Source organism: Ochlerotatus camptorhynchus, unplaced genomic scaffold, assembly GCF_037179485.1.
Source record: "Ochlerotatus camptorhynchus isolate MF236.1 unplaced genomic scaffold, CSIRO-AGI_Acam_v1.1 ptg000045l, whole genome shotgun sequence".
NCBI lineage: Eukaryota > Metazoa > Arthropoda > Insecta > Diptera > Culicidae > Ochlerotatus > Ochlerotatus camptorhynchus.
Genome location: NW_027040536.1, coordinates 432,485 through 451,294, shown reverse-complemented (window position 1 = coordinate 451,294; position 18,810 = coordinate 432,485). Strand labels below are relative to the sequence as shown.

Below are 18,810 nucleotides of genomic sequence, written 5' to 3'. Positions count from 1 at the left end.
TAATGATAGCCCCTTTCCGGACCCCGATCGATCCATTCGGCATCTTTGTTTTCGTCATTGTCGAAGGCGTCCCGTCTCCTTCAAGGTTGGGATCCCCATTAATGCTAAGGAAAGTGAAGTATGGCGTAATGCATAATTACGAGAGTTTTCGTTCGCTCAATTAGAGATTCGGATCGATGAAAGAGACTTGAAAAGGGCAGCTTAGGCGGTAGTCTTCTAATATGTCGAACCTAAAGGGACCGACCGGACGGCTTGCGGTTATAGGAGCTGACCGATCGCAGATTGACCACAACCGCAGTCCGTTGGCCTAGGCGGATCCCGTGGAGGGATTTATCAACTATCGGCCACTGTGAATACAGTGGGCTTTATTGTTTCCGGTTTCACTTTCATTTGAAAATGCGATTAAGGCGATTTGATATTTTAACATTCGTCGTAAGTGAACGGATTATGTGAGCATAAATTCAATGCAGCTGGCCATGATTTTTTGAAAAATCGATTTAAATTTCAAATAGCTCTTAGGATGCCGATGAAATATAAATTTTGAAAATCGTGAAGAATTTATGTCATTACATGAAGGTTATGTGAAATTAAGAAGAATATTATTAGTTTTTTTTATTGGGGAAAAATCATGCGCGTTTCCAGTGCCACATGAACACTATTTTTGGTATGAAAGTCAGGATTTTTCTGTGATTTTTAAACAAAGTGTTTTGACTAATTCTTGAGATCATTTACACCATCTTTCACTGAAATTAATGGTTGCAATAGAAACTAGATTTTTCTTCTTAGAGTTTTGGTAAATTGTAATCAATTTTCATCCTCACCTGTCAGCTCGCGTGTGCCTGTTTTAGGTCAAAATACTATGTCCATGATGATTTTAGCAATTTAAGGACAAGCTTGATAGAATCCACGAATGGCCGTGGTCATGGCTGATTTTCCTTTGTATAATCGGCCATGATAGCAGGCATTTGTGGCTTCTATCAATCGTGTGCTTAATGCCGTTCGCAGTGCTGAGTTTCAAAATTGTTTCAAACTACTCGACAGTTCTAAAATTTGTAAACTGCAACACGATCAGCGCACAGTTTTAAAAGGTGTTTGGTATCCCCACATATGTGTGCGTGTGCAAAGTTTGTTTGCTTGGGTGATTTTAGCACGAATCTTATCACCTGTTGGCCTTTGGAATAATTTCGGAGTGACCTGGTATCATAGGAGAATATTTTAGAGACGTGATAGGTATTATTGGACAGTACAAGATTTTCAGAATAATTGATCAATTTTGGAGATCTCTGATCCTGATCCTGAGAGGATATCTGAGAAACATTATTTGAATTGTTAAAAAGTTTGGAATTTTCAGAGTAGTACCTGATCAACCAGATGTCTTCAAAATAATACCTGAACAGCCTAAAGACTTGAAAAAATATCCTGGCGATTTGAAATATTATGGAGATCTCGGATAACCTGAAGAGTTATGAAATAATTTCTGAGTTGCTTGGTATAATATGAGAAAATATCTTAGGATTGTTGATTATTTATGGAGATCCCTTGTTTCCTAATCACCTTTAAAACCATTTCTGAGCAACCTGGTACCGTGGGTTAATATCTGAGAGACGTAATTTAAGTTGTTGCACAGTTGAAGATCTTCAGAATATTACTTGATCAACCTAAAGACTTGACAAAATACCATGAGGAGTTTTAGGAGATCTCTGATCACCTGAAGGACTTTGGAAGATATTCTGAGTCACCTGGTATCATTAGAGTTTGAAATAATAGTACCTGATCAAACTGAGGTGTTGAAAAAGTATCCCGAGGACTTCGGAATAATTTCTGAGCTGCTTGGTATCATTTGAGAGAATATCTGAGATTTGGATTGTTGGATATTTCCAGAATGATCCCCCTGATCCAATCTGATGTCTTGAAAAAGTAAGCTGAAAATATCATATCTGATCACCTGATGGTCTCCGGAATAATTTCTGAGCAACCTGGTATCATGAGGGAACATCTAATATACGTGATTTGAATTCAATGTTGGGAAAATATCAAAAAATCAAATCTTACCACTGCCCAAAATCACGCTTGATTTTCGTAGACAAAAATCAATAAACAAACAACTGCGGTTGATTTTGCAAGCTGTGATATCGCAGCTCGGAATATCAAGCTAACAAAACTTACTAGCTGCAAATCTCAACAAACTGTGGTGGGATTGAGTTTCATGATTTTTGCTTTACACCCGAACGCAACCGAAACTTCCATAACGGCTGGCAGCAGTCACTTCGTGTGTGCCATCGATGAAGAGTAAAAAGAGATAGCAAACTCTACTTTTGCTTTCTAAGAAAACGATGTGCAACGGAATCATTTTTGTGTCGAATCAACTCTCAGTTTGATTTTTGCACGTTGTGAATAGTCTCGCAATATCAAAGGAGCTTTTAATATCATGCGTGATAATGAGAACGTATGAGAGCGGAAAAATATCATTTAATTGATTTGCCAACACGGTTTGAATGGTTGGATAGATGAAGATTTTTAGGCTAATACCCAAGGAATCAAAAATATCTCCAAATGACAAAATGACAAGCGATCAACGAACTTTATAATGCTAATGTTATGCTAAACGCTATGTCAAAGTGGAAAGCAATAATGATATAATCTTCTTCGTTCTTTGTCATGACAAGCAGCCCGTGCGGCACAACTCACTCGGGGCGGTAGAAGGAAACGAGCAAATTGTTGGCAAGCTGTTCACGAAGTAAAGCCGAAGATGATACACGTGTGTTAATGGGATTTTTTTTGTGTTATGTCTTTTCTCGATTCAGATCAAGCTATGTCCTCATCCATGTATATTGCAACAAAGCAGGCAAGCAATATATCATTATCCTTCTACAACTCGGATCGAGCTATGTTACAGAGCGAGTTTGTCATGATAGTCGTAGCAACCGTTTTGTCTGTATCGTTGGTTGCTTTATGTGTTTGGATTCGCTGCTAATACCTGATCAATCTGAAGTTTTGAAAAAATGTCAAGAGGACTTCATGGAGATCTTAGAAAACTTGAAGATCGTTGGAATAATTTCTGAGCAGCCTGGTATCATGTGAGAGAATATTTGTAAGCGCTTTCATACAATTCTGTGAAGAACCATGAAGTTCCATAATATATCTTGAAAGTTTCGGCACTTCTTTGATTTCCCCCCGATCTTTTATGAAATACCTCTTCCTTCTGTAAAATTACCTGAGCTTCAATGATTCTGAATGAAACCCTTTTTTAAATACAAATTCCGTAAAGTGTACTGTTCTCTATGAAGTTCTTTAATTTTTGTGTGAAGCTCTCCGAAGTATTTTTTATGAAGTTCTCCGAACTTCTATGGAATATCCCCAACCTTCTCAGAGGTTCCCAAAACTTCTGTAAATTAAAAAAAAAAATTAAGGGTTGTGTCCAAAGCACGACCGCATTGTTGACGTAGAATTGCTTGATATTTTTTGCCGCTCCATTCGCTTATATATTAATAACAGAATAAATGGTTTAGAAACTTAACTCCAATACCGCCAATTTATCCCAGGAATATAACTCTTTCTGTAAAAATGTGTGGTCCTGAGAAGGGCTGATTGTCCGATGCAAAAATGAGCTTCGGTGCGACATCGTTCTTAACTTAAAGCTCATTCCACACCTGCCCGATATCATCCGGTCACAGCGCCTGCGAGAACCAGTGCTGTAAATTCTCAAATACACTTGAACATTTTTGATGAAAATGAAAAAAGTAGCTATTCGCTATCAAAGGAGACCTCCTCCGAATGGGTGATATCAGTTGCTTAGTAATTTGACGAAGGTATGGATCATTCTCATTTGAGAAACGCTATATATCATTCAATTGAGTGTAACCTAAACACAAACGGAGCTCTGGTCGACATTCCGGCTAAAAAGCGAAGCCAACCCGGCACCAACCTGACTTCTATCAAATCCCAACTCGATATTGACCCGACATTGACCCGACATAAACCCAAAATTGACCCGACATTAACACGACATTGGGTCGACATCGACCTTAAATTAGCCTTACATTGATCCGACATCGGGTCGACTTGTCTGTTCGGGACCATTTTGCTGGATTTCTTCCATACTCCACTGTCGTATATCAAATGATACTGAGTGACTCAATTGACAGTGACAATGAGCTTCGAATGAGAAAGGGGCTCTTCAAATTATGGTCATGTGAGAATTCGTTTACACAGAATTGATTGAATGGTTGTATTGGTTCATCTTCAATCGAATGATATGAAAATTTACAGCACTGGCGAGAACAATCTGCACGACGACAGAAAGAGAGGGAGAAAATCCACCTCTTGCTCATGCTTGCTCCTTGCCATGCCGTCCAAAGCGGAAATGAACAGAGGCACGCGTCAGCAGCGCTGTTTTATAACTTTTCAGGTTCAAGCAGAATGATGTGAAACCAAGTGGTACTAGATTATGACGACTGGATTTGGGGGAAACGTTTATTTCATAAAGACAGTGATAAAATTATTATTTGTAAATTTTTCAAATGTTTTTTTTTTTATGGAAAATTGGAAAAGTATTTATTCCAACAGATTCGTAGAGTTATTTACGAGCGATTAGCGTATTTGGATTTTAATTTCATCTTTAATTGACAAAATTACAAGCGTTCAAAACCTAACACTTTTTCGTAAGACATTTTCTTGATTTGCACCTCAGTATAGTCCACAAATACGTCAAAAAATCCAACAAATTCTCTCAACTACTATGAAGTTCTCTGAAGATTTAAGATAAACATCCATAAATACATCCAAATAAATTTGAAACAGAGTTCCAATCGTGTTTCAAATCTGCTCAGAAATAATCAGAATAGTCGAGCAGTTGCAAATTGTCCACTTTGTCAAGCAGTTTTGGCGTTACTTTCTACCAGCGATTCCATAAAACTGAACCAACTAATTTCTATTTTTTTTATGAAACGCACTACTTTTCTCGTGGTTCTAGAAGAAAAAATCTCAAAGTAATGTTTTATTTCAAAGTTCGAGTGGTAGTAAACGTCATTTCAACTGCTCGAATGAAGAGGTTAATTTGTACATAATAGTGCTCGAATAATTGTATTGTAATCAGTATTGCGAGGGATGCCTTTCTGTTCTAGTTTCAAATTGTAACAGTCCATATAAAATACAACAGCATTACGAACGGACGGCCAAATTTTGATCTTTTGTCATACACTGATATTTTTTTTATTTAGCTTCTATTAGGACTGCGCATAATATTTTTCAATAACAAAATTGATGATTTTTATCATATCATAAATTCTACTCAGCACTCAATCTGCCGTACCGGTATGCAGTGTTGCCAGATTCACTTCTGCGGTGTTGCAACAATATAGATTTCATTGGACACATAAGGTTCATGTGATTTAGTGGTCCAATTTTCAATTATGGGATCACATGAAAGTTATGTGAAATTCACAGGGATATTTTCCACTGGTTATGTGATTTATTTTATGAGTGTAGCATTGCAGAAATTCCATGCCAAATGACGAATCGGAAAACTCAACCTTCTCCGATTTGTATGATAATTTGCGTAATTGTTTGTTATAGGAATTGATTCAAATTTTTGCTTAAATTAAACCATTTTGAATCTTGTATTTTTTTCAAAATTGCGTCCGTGAAATTTTTCAAAATTTTTTTGCTTGGAAACGGCCCTTCTGATCGATATAACGTCTAAGGCAACGTTGTAGAGGAAACAAGGGGTAAGTTACTCAGCACATTGTGCCGAAATTAGATTCGGTACAACTTGGGCACATCCATCGGCACACCTTCGGCACAATCTCGAAGGCATTGGATTGTTATAAATAAAATGGAAGCACTGCTGGACAACTGTCATCGAAGTTGTTCACAACATTACGTGCTGTTTGACTGTATATTCAGGAACATCCTCTTATTTAATATACCAAAGGAACTCAGACCAGCAGTTCGCCAATGGATCTACGAAATGTAGGTTCTAGAGTGGACTCAAGAGAAAGAGGCAGTTAATCAGACCCTATTAGTACCCTTAATTCAAATAATGCTGCAACTCACACAAAACAAACTACAGAAGTCTATTCATCATCCTCTATACAATGTTCCCCACCGGTTCCAACTCTTTCCGGCCGCTGATAGACCGATGCATTTCACGAAAGGCTATGTTTCTGGTCTACCTTTGAGGGCATTATATAACCCTAAGCCACAGGACTTTTATTATCATATGAACACAAAACACTAAAATTTTGCCATTCACCACTTTCCGCGTCATCTTCAATGCGATTTATCCTTGTGATGTCAAACCAAAACATTCAAGGTGTCAGAAATACCGGATTGCCGCGATGGGTATTTTACAAACAATCGCAGCTTGCTCTATGTCCGGCACAATTGGCACACTGATAAAAAAGATTAGGAATCAAACCATCTATGCAGAAGAAGCCTTGCGAGAACTGCATCCCATCCCCAAGGGATACTGTATATACGTCATGCTGCTGTACTGAGTGTGATTTGCCGCTGACATACGGTTTCAAAAATGAAGAGGATATTCCATTGTTCGTCGTATTCGTGTCGAGAAATTGCATGTTGCTGGTCCTGATACTTGACTACCTTGTCCCCCAGATCCAGCAATCGGCTACAGCCGATTATCTTTTATCCCAAGGATCACTACATTTGGACACTTCAAACTAGTTCTTGATTCCCATCAAGCGAACCGTCTTTGATTGGAACTAAACTGCAACAATAGCACGGATGCTTCTTGTGGATTCATTTGGACTCACTTGGTGAGATCATATCTGATTTTATCTATTGAAACTAAATTTACATGATTCACTTAAATTTGACAAATTCTTAATGGAGTTTTCTCCACGCATCCCATTTTTTGTGTCTTTGAAATCATCATTGAACGTCAAATGAAGCTGATTCACCCTGCTGCAACAAACCATCAGGCAGAACTTTACAACCGGTAAAGTATCTGCAGACATTGGTTACCATTGCACAGATGGTGGGTTCCATTCACATCACATCACATCACATCACTTTAGAACATTTAAGATAATTTTGGAATTTTGTAAAAAAAAATCAAGTTAAATACCATTTTGTTGATTCTTCGGATTTTTTTTTGTTTCATTCGAATACCTACATTGTAGAACCGGGAAAAATGTTCAAATGTGGACCAGAAAAATTCCACGACCATACCTGGCATTTTAAAATGGAATTAAATAAGCGATCGATTAATCAAACTACTTTTAGTTGAGGAGGCTGACCCAAGTCATAAAACATCCATTTGATCTCTCTTCGGAAAATTGAGGTCGAAACGTTTAATGCAAAGTCCTGAACATGCCAATCGCCCACCCTCAAACAACTTCTTTGAAAATGTTACAACCGCTACATATAGCAATTTATCAAACAAACATTCCATGGGAATTCAACCCGAAGATCTGTACATTTACTCGCGCTAGCTTACCTCATCAATCCTTTTAATGAGATCTCCCAGCTTCAATCAGCTGTTTAATTTTTTTTTCATTTCTTCAAGCGAAAAACCTTCATGAAGAGACCGTCCACCGCGCAAACATGAGCCGTGCCGATTCGCTTAACCCGTCATCGCCGGGATCACCACAAACCTTTAATTGGGGTTTCGCGCGCTCTAAACATTTATTTCGCTTGTTATAAAACAATTTACCCACTTTGGCAGCAGTTCAAGTGCGATTCGCTACGCGACGACGACTCTATTCTACTCTCACTCACTCACTCACTCACTCACTCACTCACTCACTCACTATATCGCTGGCTTCTTCGTACTCCTCCTAATGGGTTTTGGACATTTAATATTTGAGAGAGCTAAATCGAAAGGGGTTTTCTTCCGCATGGGCCGCGATGACCTCACCGTGATATCGTTTTATATTTTAAATTGAAAAACATGAGCTTCGGAACGCGTCGCCGTCGATGGTCCTGGTCGTGCACGCGAGCTGGAAACCGCTCGAAATGGAGGCGTTTTCTATGGGAACTGGTGAAAATGCGACTATTCAATGAGAGTTTGATTGATCGCCCGAAACGTTGAACGCAGAACATCATCACTCACTGACTACAACGTTCATTACCCACCGATTCCCACGCTCATGAAATGACTTTAACAAAGTTCCGCAAGAACAAAGCTCACCACGAAGCTCTGTCGGCCGCAATCAAAGTAGGCCACGCTTTTGTTTCTCTGCTTGAGCGATTACCTCTGCGCCTACCGCGATGAGTATTCAATCATCGTTCTGTTGCTGTACGCGTCATGTTCATCAAAATAGCGTCACTCCCTTGATTCATCGAGTTTCGAATTTTTACGTTTTAAATGATAAACGCCTGGCGGCTGTCCGTTGCTGTGTTTGCGAACCAGTAATTTATCACTCAAAACTCATTGGGGCGGCAGCATAACATACATAACTACATTCTTCGGACAAGAAAAGTGATCCACGGTACGAATTATTGTCTAGCTCGAATGCCATAAACTTCCGAGTTGTCAAATGGCTTGGAATGTCGCCGTTTGTTAAATGTTTCGAAGCTTTTCAACAGACTCATCAAACGAGTCAATAGAAACCGAAAACGATGGCTGTTTTGAGCAGCACAATCGATTCCTAAATGATCTCCCCGCTGCTCGTTGCCTCTTTTTTCCCCCTAATTCGAGTTTAATCCATCCTTGATTTACAAATTTGGAACCTCCTATCATCATCATCATCATCATCATCATCGTCGATTCGAGGGAGGATAGTGTCTTGTAAGCAGATGATGGCGAGGCTGCCAATTGAATTAGGAGGGCCCGCTGCTAAAGTGGAAAATTGGTTTATGTTACACACCTCGTAATGATGCGCGTATATATTCAAGTTCGTTCAACCGCGACGAAACAAATTTGTTTACATTCTTCGCTTGCTAGTGGTGCGCCTTTATGATTAACATATTTTATGCATAATATTTTGTTTTGTTAAAGGATAGGAGTTTATTTATTGCCATAGGAAGGCGGAGCTGTTCGATGCACACTTGACCTCAATTGATTGGAGTTTTGTGCGTGTTTGAATTGAATTTTGACAATGGTGTATCGGATTTTATGAAAATTTTGTGGGTGAGGTGAGTGACCGTGAAAATTACAAATTTGGAGATTTGAGTTGAGTAAGCAAAGCTACTTATTCAAATTATTGGAGCGAGACGAACTGTGGGGAATCTGCGAACTGATTTGAAATATGCATGTCAGAAGCTTAGCTACAAACTAATAAATTTCTAGTAACAAAGCAGATTTCTACGTTTTATAAACGTTATTTTATAGTTTATAGTGTTTGGGTTGTAATCAAACTGTGGCAATTAACAGCTAAGGTGGTATAGTACATACAAGAGAAGGTTCAGCGCCTTAAGTCTGAGGATACATTTAAAAACGTGAGCATTTTCCTTCAATTACATTTTTAAAACTCCTTTTCGTAAGTATTTCTCACTATCTTAAAAAAATCTAGGTTTAATAAAATTAAGTGAATCTAGAAAGTTGTTCTAGAAAGTTGTAGAACAATCAATTTAAAGCAACTTTGCTGAATACACTAAATTTATTTCTCTTATGGTACATGAGTTATTATTTTTTTTGAACAAGCATTTTAGGGTTGCCCCTAAAAAATATAGACTCTCATAAGTTCATTTCTCGTAAAATCGTTGTTCTGAACAAACAAAAACGGAGAACATTTGACGACGACTGGATAAATTTTGAACTTTTGATTGTCCTTGGCAAGGTGACAGACACGACGTAAGGGATTGTCCTTCACCACCGCAACGGTATTTCTCTATGGAAAACTAACTTTTTGTTTCACCATGTGTGGATGCCAAACAACAGACAAGAATGCCATATGAAAAAAGCTAATTTATGATTTTCGTGGTGAAGTGCAATAAATCCAAAAAGCTACTGATTCCGATCAATAGCGGTGTGGCTTCTTCTTCTTTCTTTGGATGCTCATGTGGACTGAAGCTCGTTGCTTCCAGACGGCCCTTCGTTGTATACTGGAGAACACCACCACTCACCACGCTGTGATTGAATAAACACCGTTTGGTGAGACCGGATGGAATTCATCTTTGAAATCTGTGTTAGGGAAATCGCTTTTCACAAGCAATCGGTGCTTAAAGCAACAGTTGCACATTCGTGCAATTTCAATATTGAAATTTTGAAAAATGATAATGTCTTAAATTTGACAGATGCGTAGAAATATATCTGATCGATTGTTGATAAAATTATTGAAAATGGTCCAGGGGCAGTTGAGTTATTAGCGTTCAAAATCTTTAAGATTTTTGTTACATGCTTCATTTTTGGTTTTCACAAAGTGTACCCCCATGCAGAAATCACAGACGACTGAAAATCAAAACGACATTTCTCACTGGCATCACTGGACTAATGTTAATTTTGACGTCGGTCACGCGTTCCGGTTTGGTGGGCGCGTGACAATGAGATGAATTTTAAGCTTGGATTTTATTTATTGTACATCATTTCCGCATTCACCCTATTCAGATAACCCTTCTGAAACTTGTGAGTTTGACAGCACCACCAGCACCCAAATTGTCGGGGTACACTGGCAATATACTGGAGTTGTCAAGTTGCCCCCGGATTGCGAAGAACAAACAAGGATATCGTTTTGAACATTTTAGAAGATTAAAAACGACAAAAATTAAGATTTTTAAACTTATTTGAAAGCTAATCATAAATGTTAGGTTTTCTGAAATGGACACAGTGGACACTTCAAAATTGACCAAAATCGTAGAACATCAACTATTAGTACAAACACAGACATAACACTAGAATGTTTTTAATCGTACTCACATTTATCAGTCAATTTATATTAATAAACGTTATTCTATTAACTTTAACAAAAGTTAAAACAAGCTTAAAATGTGATTTTTTTTTGTAATTGAAGTTTTTTTAAGCCTTTGGCAAAAAATAGAGATTTTTTAAAGCTTGTATTTTTTTTTTTTTTTTTTTTGAAAAGACAATCCCAGATTCCTACAACTGTGTGTCAGACGTAATTTCGATTAGATGAGCCTTTTTTGCGCTATAATATATTGAAAATATCGAATACGCCATTTTTAAAAAGAGGTGTAAGTCAAACTGGCCAAATTCTGACACAAACTTGGATCATTGTCCGAGATTGCAGTAGGCCACACTTGAAAGCTGACGTGTTTTTCTTTTGCTGCGGATTTTTTGCTAGCGAATTAATCATTTTTTGATTTATTTGTTAAATTGTGTGCTAAAATTTTGTTTCAAGTGTTTATGAAGTTATCATTTAGTGATATATCGTGTTTTGCCTTGAGTGACTCGGTTGACCTTGAATCTAACCTCCAACATCTACGACGCAGCTTCAGTTCCATTGTTCGGTGTCGGTTTTCATTGCCTCCCGGGAACCCGGTTTTCCGAGCTCGGATGCCATACTTTCGGCGTGTAGTTCTATTGAGAGATTCGTCACCGAGGGCGAGTTTGAAACCGTTCCGGTTGGTGAATTAGCCCGGGAACGTGCTGATAATGTGTCGGTCGCGAGTTTGGGTGGTGATTCGGTGGCCGACGTTGCCGTGAATCAGTAAGTTTTTCGCTTGCAAAAATGCTCGGCAATGCAAGCAAATTCGTGTTCGTTGAAGGAAGTATTTCGACAAAGGTGCATCAAGGAATGAGATGCAAAGCTTAGAGAAAATCAAAACTTCGGAACGCAAGGATTGGAGCATCAAATTAACATGGTGAGACCAGTCCAAATACTTTTTACAATTAAAGAAAAACATAAGCTAAATACGTGCCAGGATTCAACAGAACATTTTGAAACTGGAAGTGTGTGTGTAATACTAATATCCAATTGATAGAGGTAATACCCTATCAATAATCGCATAACAGTCCCATATGGATAGGAAATCAAGCAAAAATGGGACTGATATGTGATTATGGGCAGTACATACATGCGGAGCTTATTGTAAGTGAAAGTAACCTCGGAATGGGCGTGACTCTCCAGACATTCTGAAATGGGTTGCTGGATCTGCAATAGAGCAATCACTTTCTAACTCCCGGACTAAAGCTGTCTACAATGACCACAAATGCGACATTGTAGAGAGAGTTCTTTCAGCTCCTGGTGTTCTGAGAGTTCTTGCGGTTCTTTTAGTCGTAGAGTTTCAGATTTCTGTTTTAAGACATTTAAGGGTTGCTCAGGATATCATGAAGAAGCTCCTGCATGTGCCAAAACTTCACAGATTTCTCGGGTGTTAGAGGTATTGCTGGAGTTCGAAAACAGTTTTTAAACCTCTTACCGATCAGAATGTTCCTACATTTCTTATGGAAGTTTCTTGAAGTTATCGGGAGTTCTAAGGGGTTTTAGAGTGCTAAGAGTTCGTGGAGTTCATGGATATATTTAAAGTAATCAAATTGAGGTTGCCTAGAGCTCCAAGGGTTACTGGAGATCCAGAAGTTCCGGAATTTCCTAAAGTTGTTCGAGAGTTTCAAAATGCTCCAAAGCTTCGGAAATTCTTGGTATTTCGATGGCTTATGCAGCTGTGGAACTTTTTGACAATTCTCGCATCTGTGGCAGAACTGGACTTCGGATATTATAATTGACGTTAGTCGCCTATGGAGTCTTAACTGGGAATGAATTTATTTTAACTAAAGACCAGGATGGAAAGTTTACAGAGTTGCTATGGAATGCGACGTAAGTAATGTTTGCAAAATAGGTTGTTAGCGCACATGCGGTAAGAATTATGAGGGTTTCCAAATAGGAAAGAGGAAAATGTTCTACTGCTGACTGTGAGATCACAGTCAACTAGTACACAAAGAGCAACTAGGAAATGGATAATTTGTATGTTTTGGACGGAATTTCACACATGAGAGCCATGTGTACATTATTAGAAAATGTGCGATTTGTTTTCGAGTGTTTGGTTACTATACAGCTCTGGCAATTATTGGAGTTCCAAAAGCACTCGGATTGCTAAAAATCCTGGATAAATTAGTGTAACTCGAATTCCACATGCATTTAGATATTCTGGGAATTAAGGGAGTGCATAGAATTTGAAGAGTTTCGAAAGTGTTTGCAGTGTCACATTAAGTTCTGCAATCCAAAATCATGCGAAATTCTTAGAGCTCTACAAGATCTCGCAGAACTTCATAAGTACTGATTTTTTTGACGCTCCCGTTGATTAACTCCCGAAACAGCGAACATATCACCGGAACTACTCTTAGCTGTTCCTAAAATTACTATCAGTATTAGCATTTATTCTGGTCAAGGAATCAAAAATATCTCCAAATGACAAAATGACAAGCGATCAACGAACCGAACAATAACGCTACTTCAGAAGTGGAAAGCAATAATGATATAATCTTCTTCGTTCTTTTTCATGACAAGCAGCCCGTGCGGCACAACTCACTCGGGGCGGTAGAAGGAAACGAGCAAATTGTTGGCAAGCTGCTTCACAATGTAAACCCGAAGATGATACACGTGTGTTAATGGGATTTTTTTTGTTATGTCTTTTCTCGATTCATATAAAGCTTTGTCCTCATCCGTGTATATTGCAACAAAGCAGGCAAGCAATATATCATTATCCTTCTACCACTCGGATCGAGCTATGTTACAGAGCGAGCGTTTTGTCTGTATCGTTGGTTGCTTTATGTGTTTGGATTCGCTGATTCTGGTGCATTGTTCGAAACAAAATACTTATTCTACTTAATTTTCGGTCGCTGAATCCGAATCTAAAATTGAATTTAGGTAAAATGAACGATTTAGTATCATACAAATGATTGTATGTCAAAAACTGATGTTAGTTGCATACATTTAGGCAAATTTTTTAAATATTTTACAGCAAAATATGCCGTTTTTTTTTCGAGACTCACAACTTGTGTTGAAATGTTAACAACACATTCTTCTTAAGTGAACACAAATCAAGTATTTATTGCTTGAGCAACTTCACCCCAGAATTGAAAATAAGCACTTTTAATTTAATTGTATTTCTAAAAAACGTGCAATTTAAAAAAGCATTTACTAGTACAGGTTCGCGAGCTATTTGTTTGAGTGCCAAACATATGGTTGGAAATTTGTTGGTTGGTTTTACAGTATAGGGAAAGACGCTACAAAGATAAAGGAGGTTTTTAAATTGATCAGAAATATATAAGAATTCAATTTCACCATGTTTTTGCATTTCGCAAATTTTACAAGAGCTTTCAAAACAAGGGAATCACAAATTGTGAACCACTCGGGAAATTAGACGCATGATATTCATATGATTAATCTTAAGAAACTCAAAACAAGCGTTGAAAATTAATTCGTATCGTTGGACTATTGCATCATATACAAATTCACGTATTCTATTGCTCGACTTTTTCGTGAAATTTTTCATACGATTGTCGTATGGCTTACTTTCTCTAGGTACTAATAGCAAGTTAGTCACAATTTCTCCCGTTATCAATAGGCTTGTTTACCCTGCAAAGCTTTCCAGTCTAGCCTAATCTTCGGCGCATATGCTCTCTTCTATTCGAAGCACTGCTTTCCAGCAATTCCTGCCCTAGCGGAATCAACTATGCAAATAAAAATAAGATAACACCCTATCAGTCGAGTGACGCCAGCTTTCGTGGCCATTGAATCCGTCCCAACTCCAACCTTCTCTCTGTTATGCCAGCCTTTGCACATGTGCAACAACAGCCCATCGAACCATCGAATCGCGCACAGTACAGCACACTAATTGGTTTTCTGGTTCTCTTTTCGCACAATTACAGGAAATCTACCGTGAAATAGAGTCCAACTCGCGTGCAGTAGCGGCCTGTGTTCGTGCCTACGAGAAGAAAGCGGCCAAGGCAAGCAAATTTTCCGGCAACATCTCCGGAGTTTCTTCGGCCATCAATACTACGAGTTCAGACCTCGGGGGACCACCGTCTGGATCCGGCTCGCTCACTCCGGAAGTTGACGTCCAACCAGGAACGTCCGGTGCGTACTGTTCCGGTAGACTCAGCAACAAATCCAAGGAGAATAGCGTCATCAAAGGACTCGAGAGACGCTACTATCTGCTGTATTTGAAGGCGTATGAAATTCGGTGTCTGTTGGAGGGACTGTTGGACAATAAAACCTCGGTAAGTGTGTGAGTGGATTGTTTACAGGCCATGAGGCGTACACAGGGATGTACTGTAGTACTAATCCTGTATACGCCCATGCTTAATCGATATTGCTGCGGTAAACAACAGTAATTAGATGATAACACCCGACTTCCATTGATTTACCCCTTTCCACAGAGCTCTGATAACAACGCTAGTCTTTCGGATACGGATGAAGAGCCGGTCAATAAGTTAGCTCGACTCAGCTCCAGTGTGAAATCAAAATCGTCCGCTTCGCTGCAGAATGAGTGTTTGAGTGGCGTAAGTTCATCTGGTCTAATTTTCTTAAAATTATATCAAACTAATACCTCCTCTATTTCACAAACCTTTTGCAGGAAGAATGGGTTAAAGGCAAGAAGCTCTCGAACGCTGGTTTCGATGCCGATTCCGAGGGTAGTGATTGTGAAATTGTACCGAAAATTATCACCTACCACCACCAGAGCCCAACATCGTCTACGACGGCCACAACGAACACGCCGTCGACACCCCCTTCATCCGCCGCGAAACTATTACTACCGAGCGAAGCGAACCCTATGATGGAAGCAGCGGACATACAAAATCTATCGACTAAAACGATTACCAACGGCAACAGTACGGCAAATTCCTCTGCAACGCTGATCGGTGCCAAGGACACATGCGGAAAGCTATCCGGCGAGGACATTATCGATGGGATTATCCGGGAAGCCACCGCACAGGACTTGATCAACAACAACAACGACAACAGCAGCAGCAGTAACAATGAAAACTCTAACCCCTTAATCAAGAAAAGCCCTTCGCCGAAGCAAAATGGCAGTGGCAAACAGAAACGCAGCAAGACAAGCGAGGCCAAGTTCAATCGATCCACTAGGAAGTCGAAAAACTGTGCCACCTTCTACTTCAAGCATTTGGACACTGATTCGGAGCTGAATAAAGATTCCAGCGAACGGACCAAGTCGGAAGAATCGTCCAGCTCGTCGGAAGGAGACGAGTGGGTGTACACCAACAATGGCGACGATGGCGGTCCGGAAGGAGAAATCAGCCAGGATAGTAGCTCCGGTGATCAGGCCAAGTCGTCGGGTGAGGTGATTCCCCTGGGCGATGAGGACGAAAAGGAAAACAAACCGGATGGTGACGGCATGCAGGACGGATTGTTGAAACAGAGTGGAACCATGGCTGTTGGGAAGGAGATAAAGTCGAAAAAGTGCCTGGATTTCACGCAGCAATCGCTGGGTGGAGTCAACCTGAGCAGTCGGCCGCTGATGATGACTTCGATCGGGAGCTTTGGCAAGAGTACGGATTCTGTGGACAGTAACGGCAAGAGCGGATCGCTGAACTCGGCTAAGGTGAGTGGGTTGGAATGTTTTTGGTTTTTTTTTATGTATTCATAAATGAATGTTGCGAGGTTAGCGTCTTCTTAACAGTCTTTTATGCTTAACTTGTAATCCGGGGGCAATTTGGTCACTTTAAAAATGTAAATAGAGAAGTGTATTTCTACAATAAACGAAATTGACTAACTAATGATATTAAAATCAGAAGTTATGTGGTCTTTATCGTTCAGCTCGATTACTTATCATATTGAGTGTTTTGTTTATTGTTAAGGCATTTTTGGAATCTTAAATTTGTAAATATCGATATGGCATGAAATTGATCAACGCCTCAAACTTTCGAGAACATTTCTAGCAAATGTTTTCATGAATCCGAATCAGATGCTAACATCCTTGTGCGAAGTGTATATCAGCAGAAATTACAAAAGAGGTTTCTTAAAATGCATAGTTGCACCTATATGTAGGCAATTTCTTTAAAAATCACAGACATTTCACAGAAACCCATAGTTTTCTCAATATGGCAACCATTTTACCGTAATTTTTTAAACAATTCAGATTAATTAACTCTTAGTTTAATGAAAAATATCACTATCCAGTTAATGGTCTACAATCCACAGTGGTCCACGGTAGGAATTTAGCAAGACAATACTGCCGCTTTCCGCATGTCGGTCCCATAGTTATTTTGGCCAAAACCGAGTTCTTCAATGCAAATTTTAGATAATTACCCACATTTTCATAATACTGAATGAACTAAACAAGTTAGGCTTAGTGTCTTCTGTAAAAATTTTCAACGTTCCTTCTTTTGACTGGTTTTAAAATTAGGGTTCGTCTCAAATTATTGATATAGATAAACTAACTTTTTTGTCTGAATGTTAAGACGCATGTTGTTTAGCAAAGCTATACCTGAGATGATTTCAAGCAACTTAACTGAACATTGTTTCTATCTCTAACCGTTTCCAAGCAACACACATGTTCTATAACAGTTTATATAACCATTGTATGACTGGTTTTGGTTGTATAGCAGTTTACTCAACATAATCCTATGAATTTGTGTTACTTGGGTTATCATTTATCAAATTGCACTTAAGTTTTAAAAACATTAAAAGTTAATTCAGAAAAATTGCTCTAAAATGAGAACGTTACGAGTTAAAAAAAAATGTTTCTGTTTTTGGCAAAAGAGGTTGAAAGTATCTCACAGCTACAACTTTGCTGAAGAACGTGTGTCTTTATTTTCAAAAATTGTAAAGTTAGCTTTTTTTACATCAACCATTTTGTTCGCGATTGAAGCGAACGTAATGTGTTGTAGAAATAGTAGTAGTAGTTGTTTTGTGTAATCGCCCTAACCACTTACCCAATCCTTTAAAACTCTACTAACCCCGAGGCGACCGCGGGTAATCGGTTTCCGAAACTAACCCTAATGTGCTACATGTGTAATTTGTATCAAGACCCTGAAAAACAAGCTTTGATCATTTACTTACGCTGCCGCTGGCTTGGCACGAGCATGCAAGCAGCAGCACCGACCGAGCGACGAGCGACCGACCGACCACAAACCAACGAGCGTGCAGCGAGTGCTGATTGGTTATGAATGAAGGAGAAATGAATGAATGCAATATCAAGAAGAAGAAAGCCAAACACATTTAAAGCGACGCATTTTGCGCGTCGCGATCATACAGTCCACAAGCTTTGTAAAGCAAACACCGAAATATAGCGCCGTTGAAAGTTTTAATTCATTCTCGTTTTTTCCTCTTTGGACAAGCCGAAGCCAAAACAGTCCTTTTCAGGGCTATGAGTTGAGTTGGATTTCAGTCGAGCTTTTCGTTGTGTTCCTGTTGGCATTCCCACAGGGGGAATTGGCCAAATCAGCTGGAATCCTCCGAGCCGAGGATTGCCACACCATCTCCAGTGTCCGTGATCGGACACATTTGAGGGCTAAATTTTCATATTTTTCTTCAAAGAACGGGTGGTATCTCGTAAATGATAAAAGATATCAATTTCCTTTTTTGGACAAAAATGTGTATTTCACCAAACCCTAGCAATTATCTGAAAATGTCTTTCACGAAAAAAAAAACAAGTTAGAGCTAACCACCCTAAGTCAATTCTGAAAAATTGCTTCAAAATGAGAACGGTAAGAGATATAAAAAATATTTCTTCAGCAAAGTTGCTTGAAATCATCTTTGCTGAACAACATGCGTTTTAATTTACAAAAATATAAAAGTTTTTTCTATAACAATAATTTGAGGACCATCCTTATTTTAAAAACGACCAAAAGAATGAGCTTTTTAAACGTCAGTAAAATAAAATTTTAATATTTATGCAGTAAAATCTACTTTTTGTTATGGGTAGGAGCAATCTCATGGAGGTTCATGATGAAATGCTATAAAGTTATCTCTTGAAGTCTATCAC

At 38.9% G+C, this 18,810-nt stretch overlaps 1 protein-coding gene across 3 annotated transcripts in view; it reads left to right on the top strand.

The window, feature by feature from the left end:
* klar (klarsicht) overlaps positions 1-18,810 on the top strand; it is a 607,418-nt gene that overhangs the window by 534,580 nt on the left and 54,028 nt on the right. For all 3 annotated transcript variants that reach the window (XM_065238463.1, XM_065238456.1, XM_065238451.1), the window contains exons 5-7: positions 14,732-15,082; positions 15,242-15,364; positions 15,439-16,425. In XM_065238463.1, the coding sequence (XP_065094535.1) occupies positions 14,732-15,082; positions 15,242-15,364; positions 15,439-16,425 (1,461 nt within the window). The remainder of the gene's footprint in view (positions 1-14,731; positions 15,083-15,241; positions 15,365-15,438; positions 16,426-18,810) is intronic.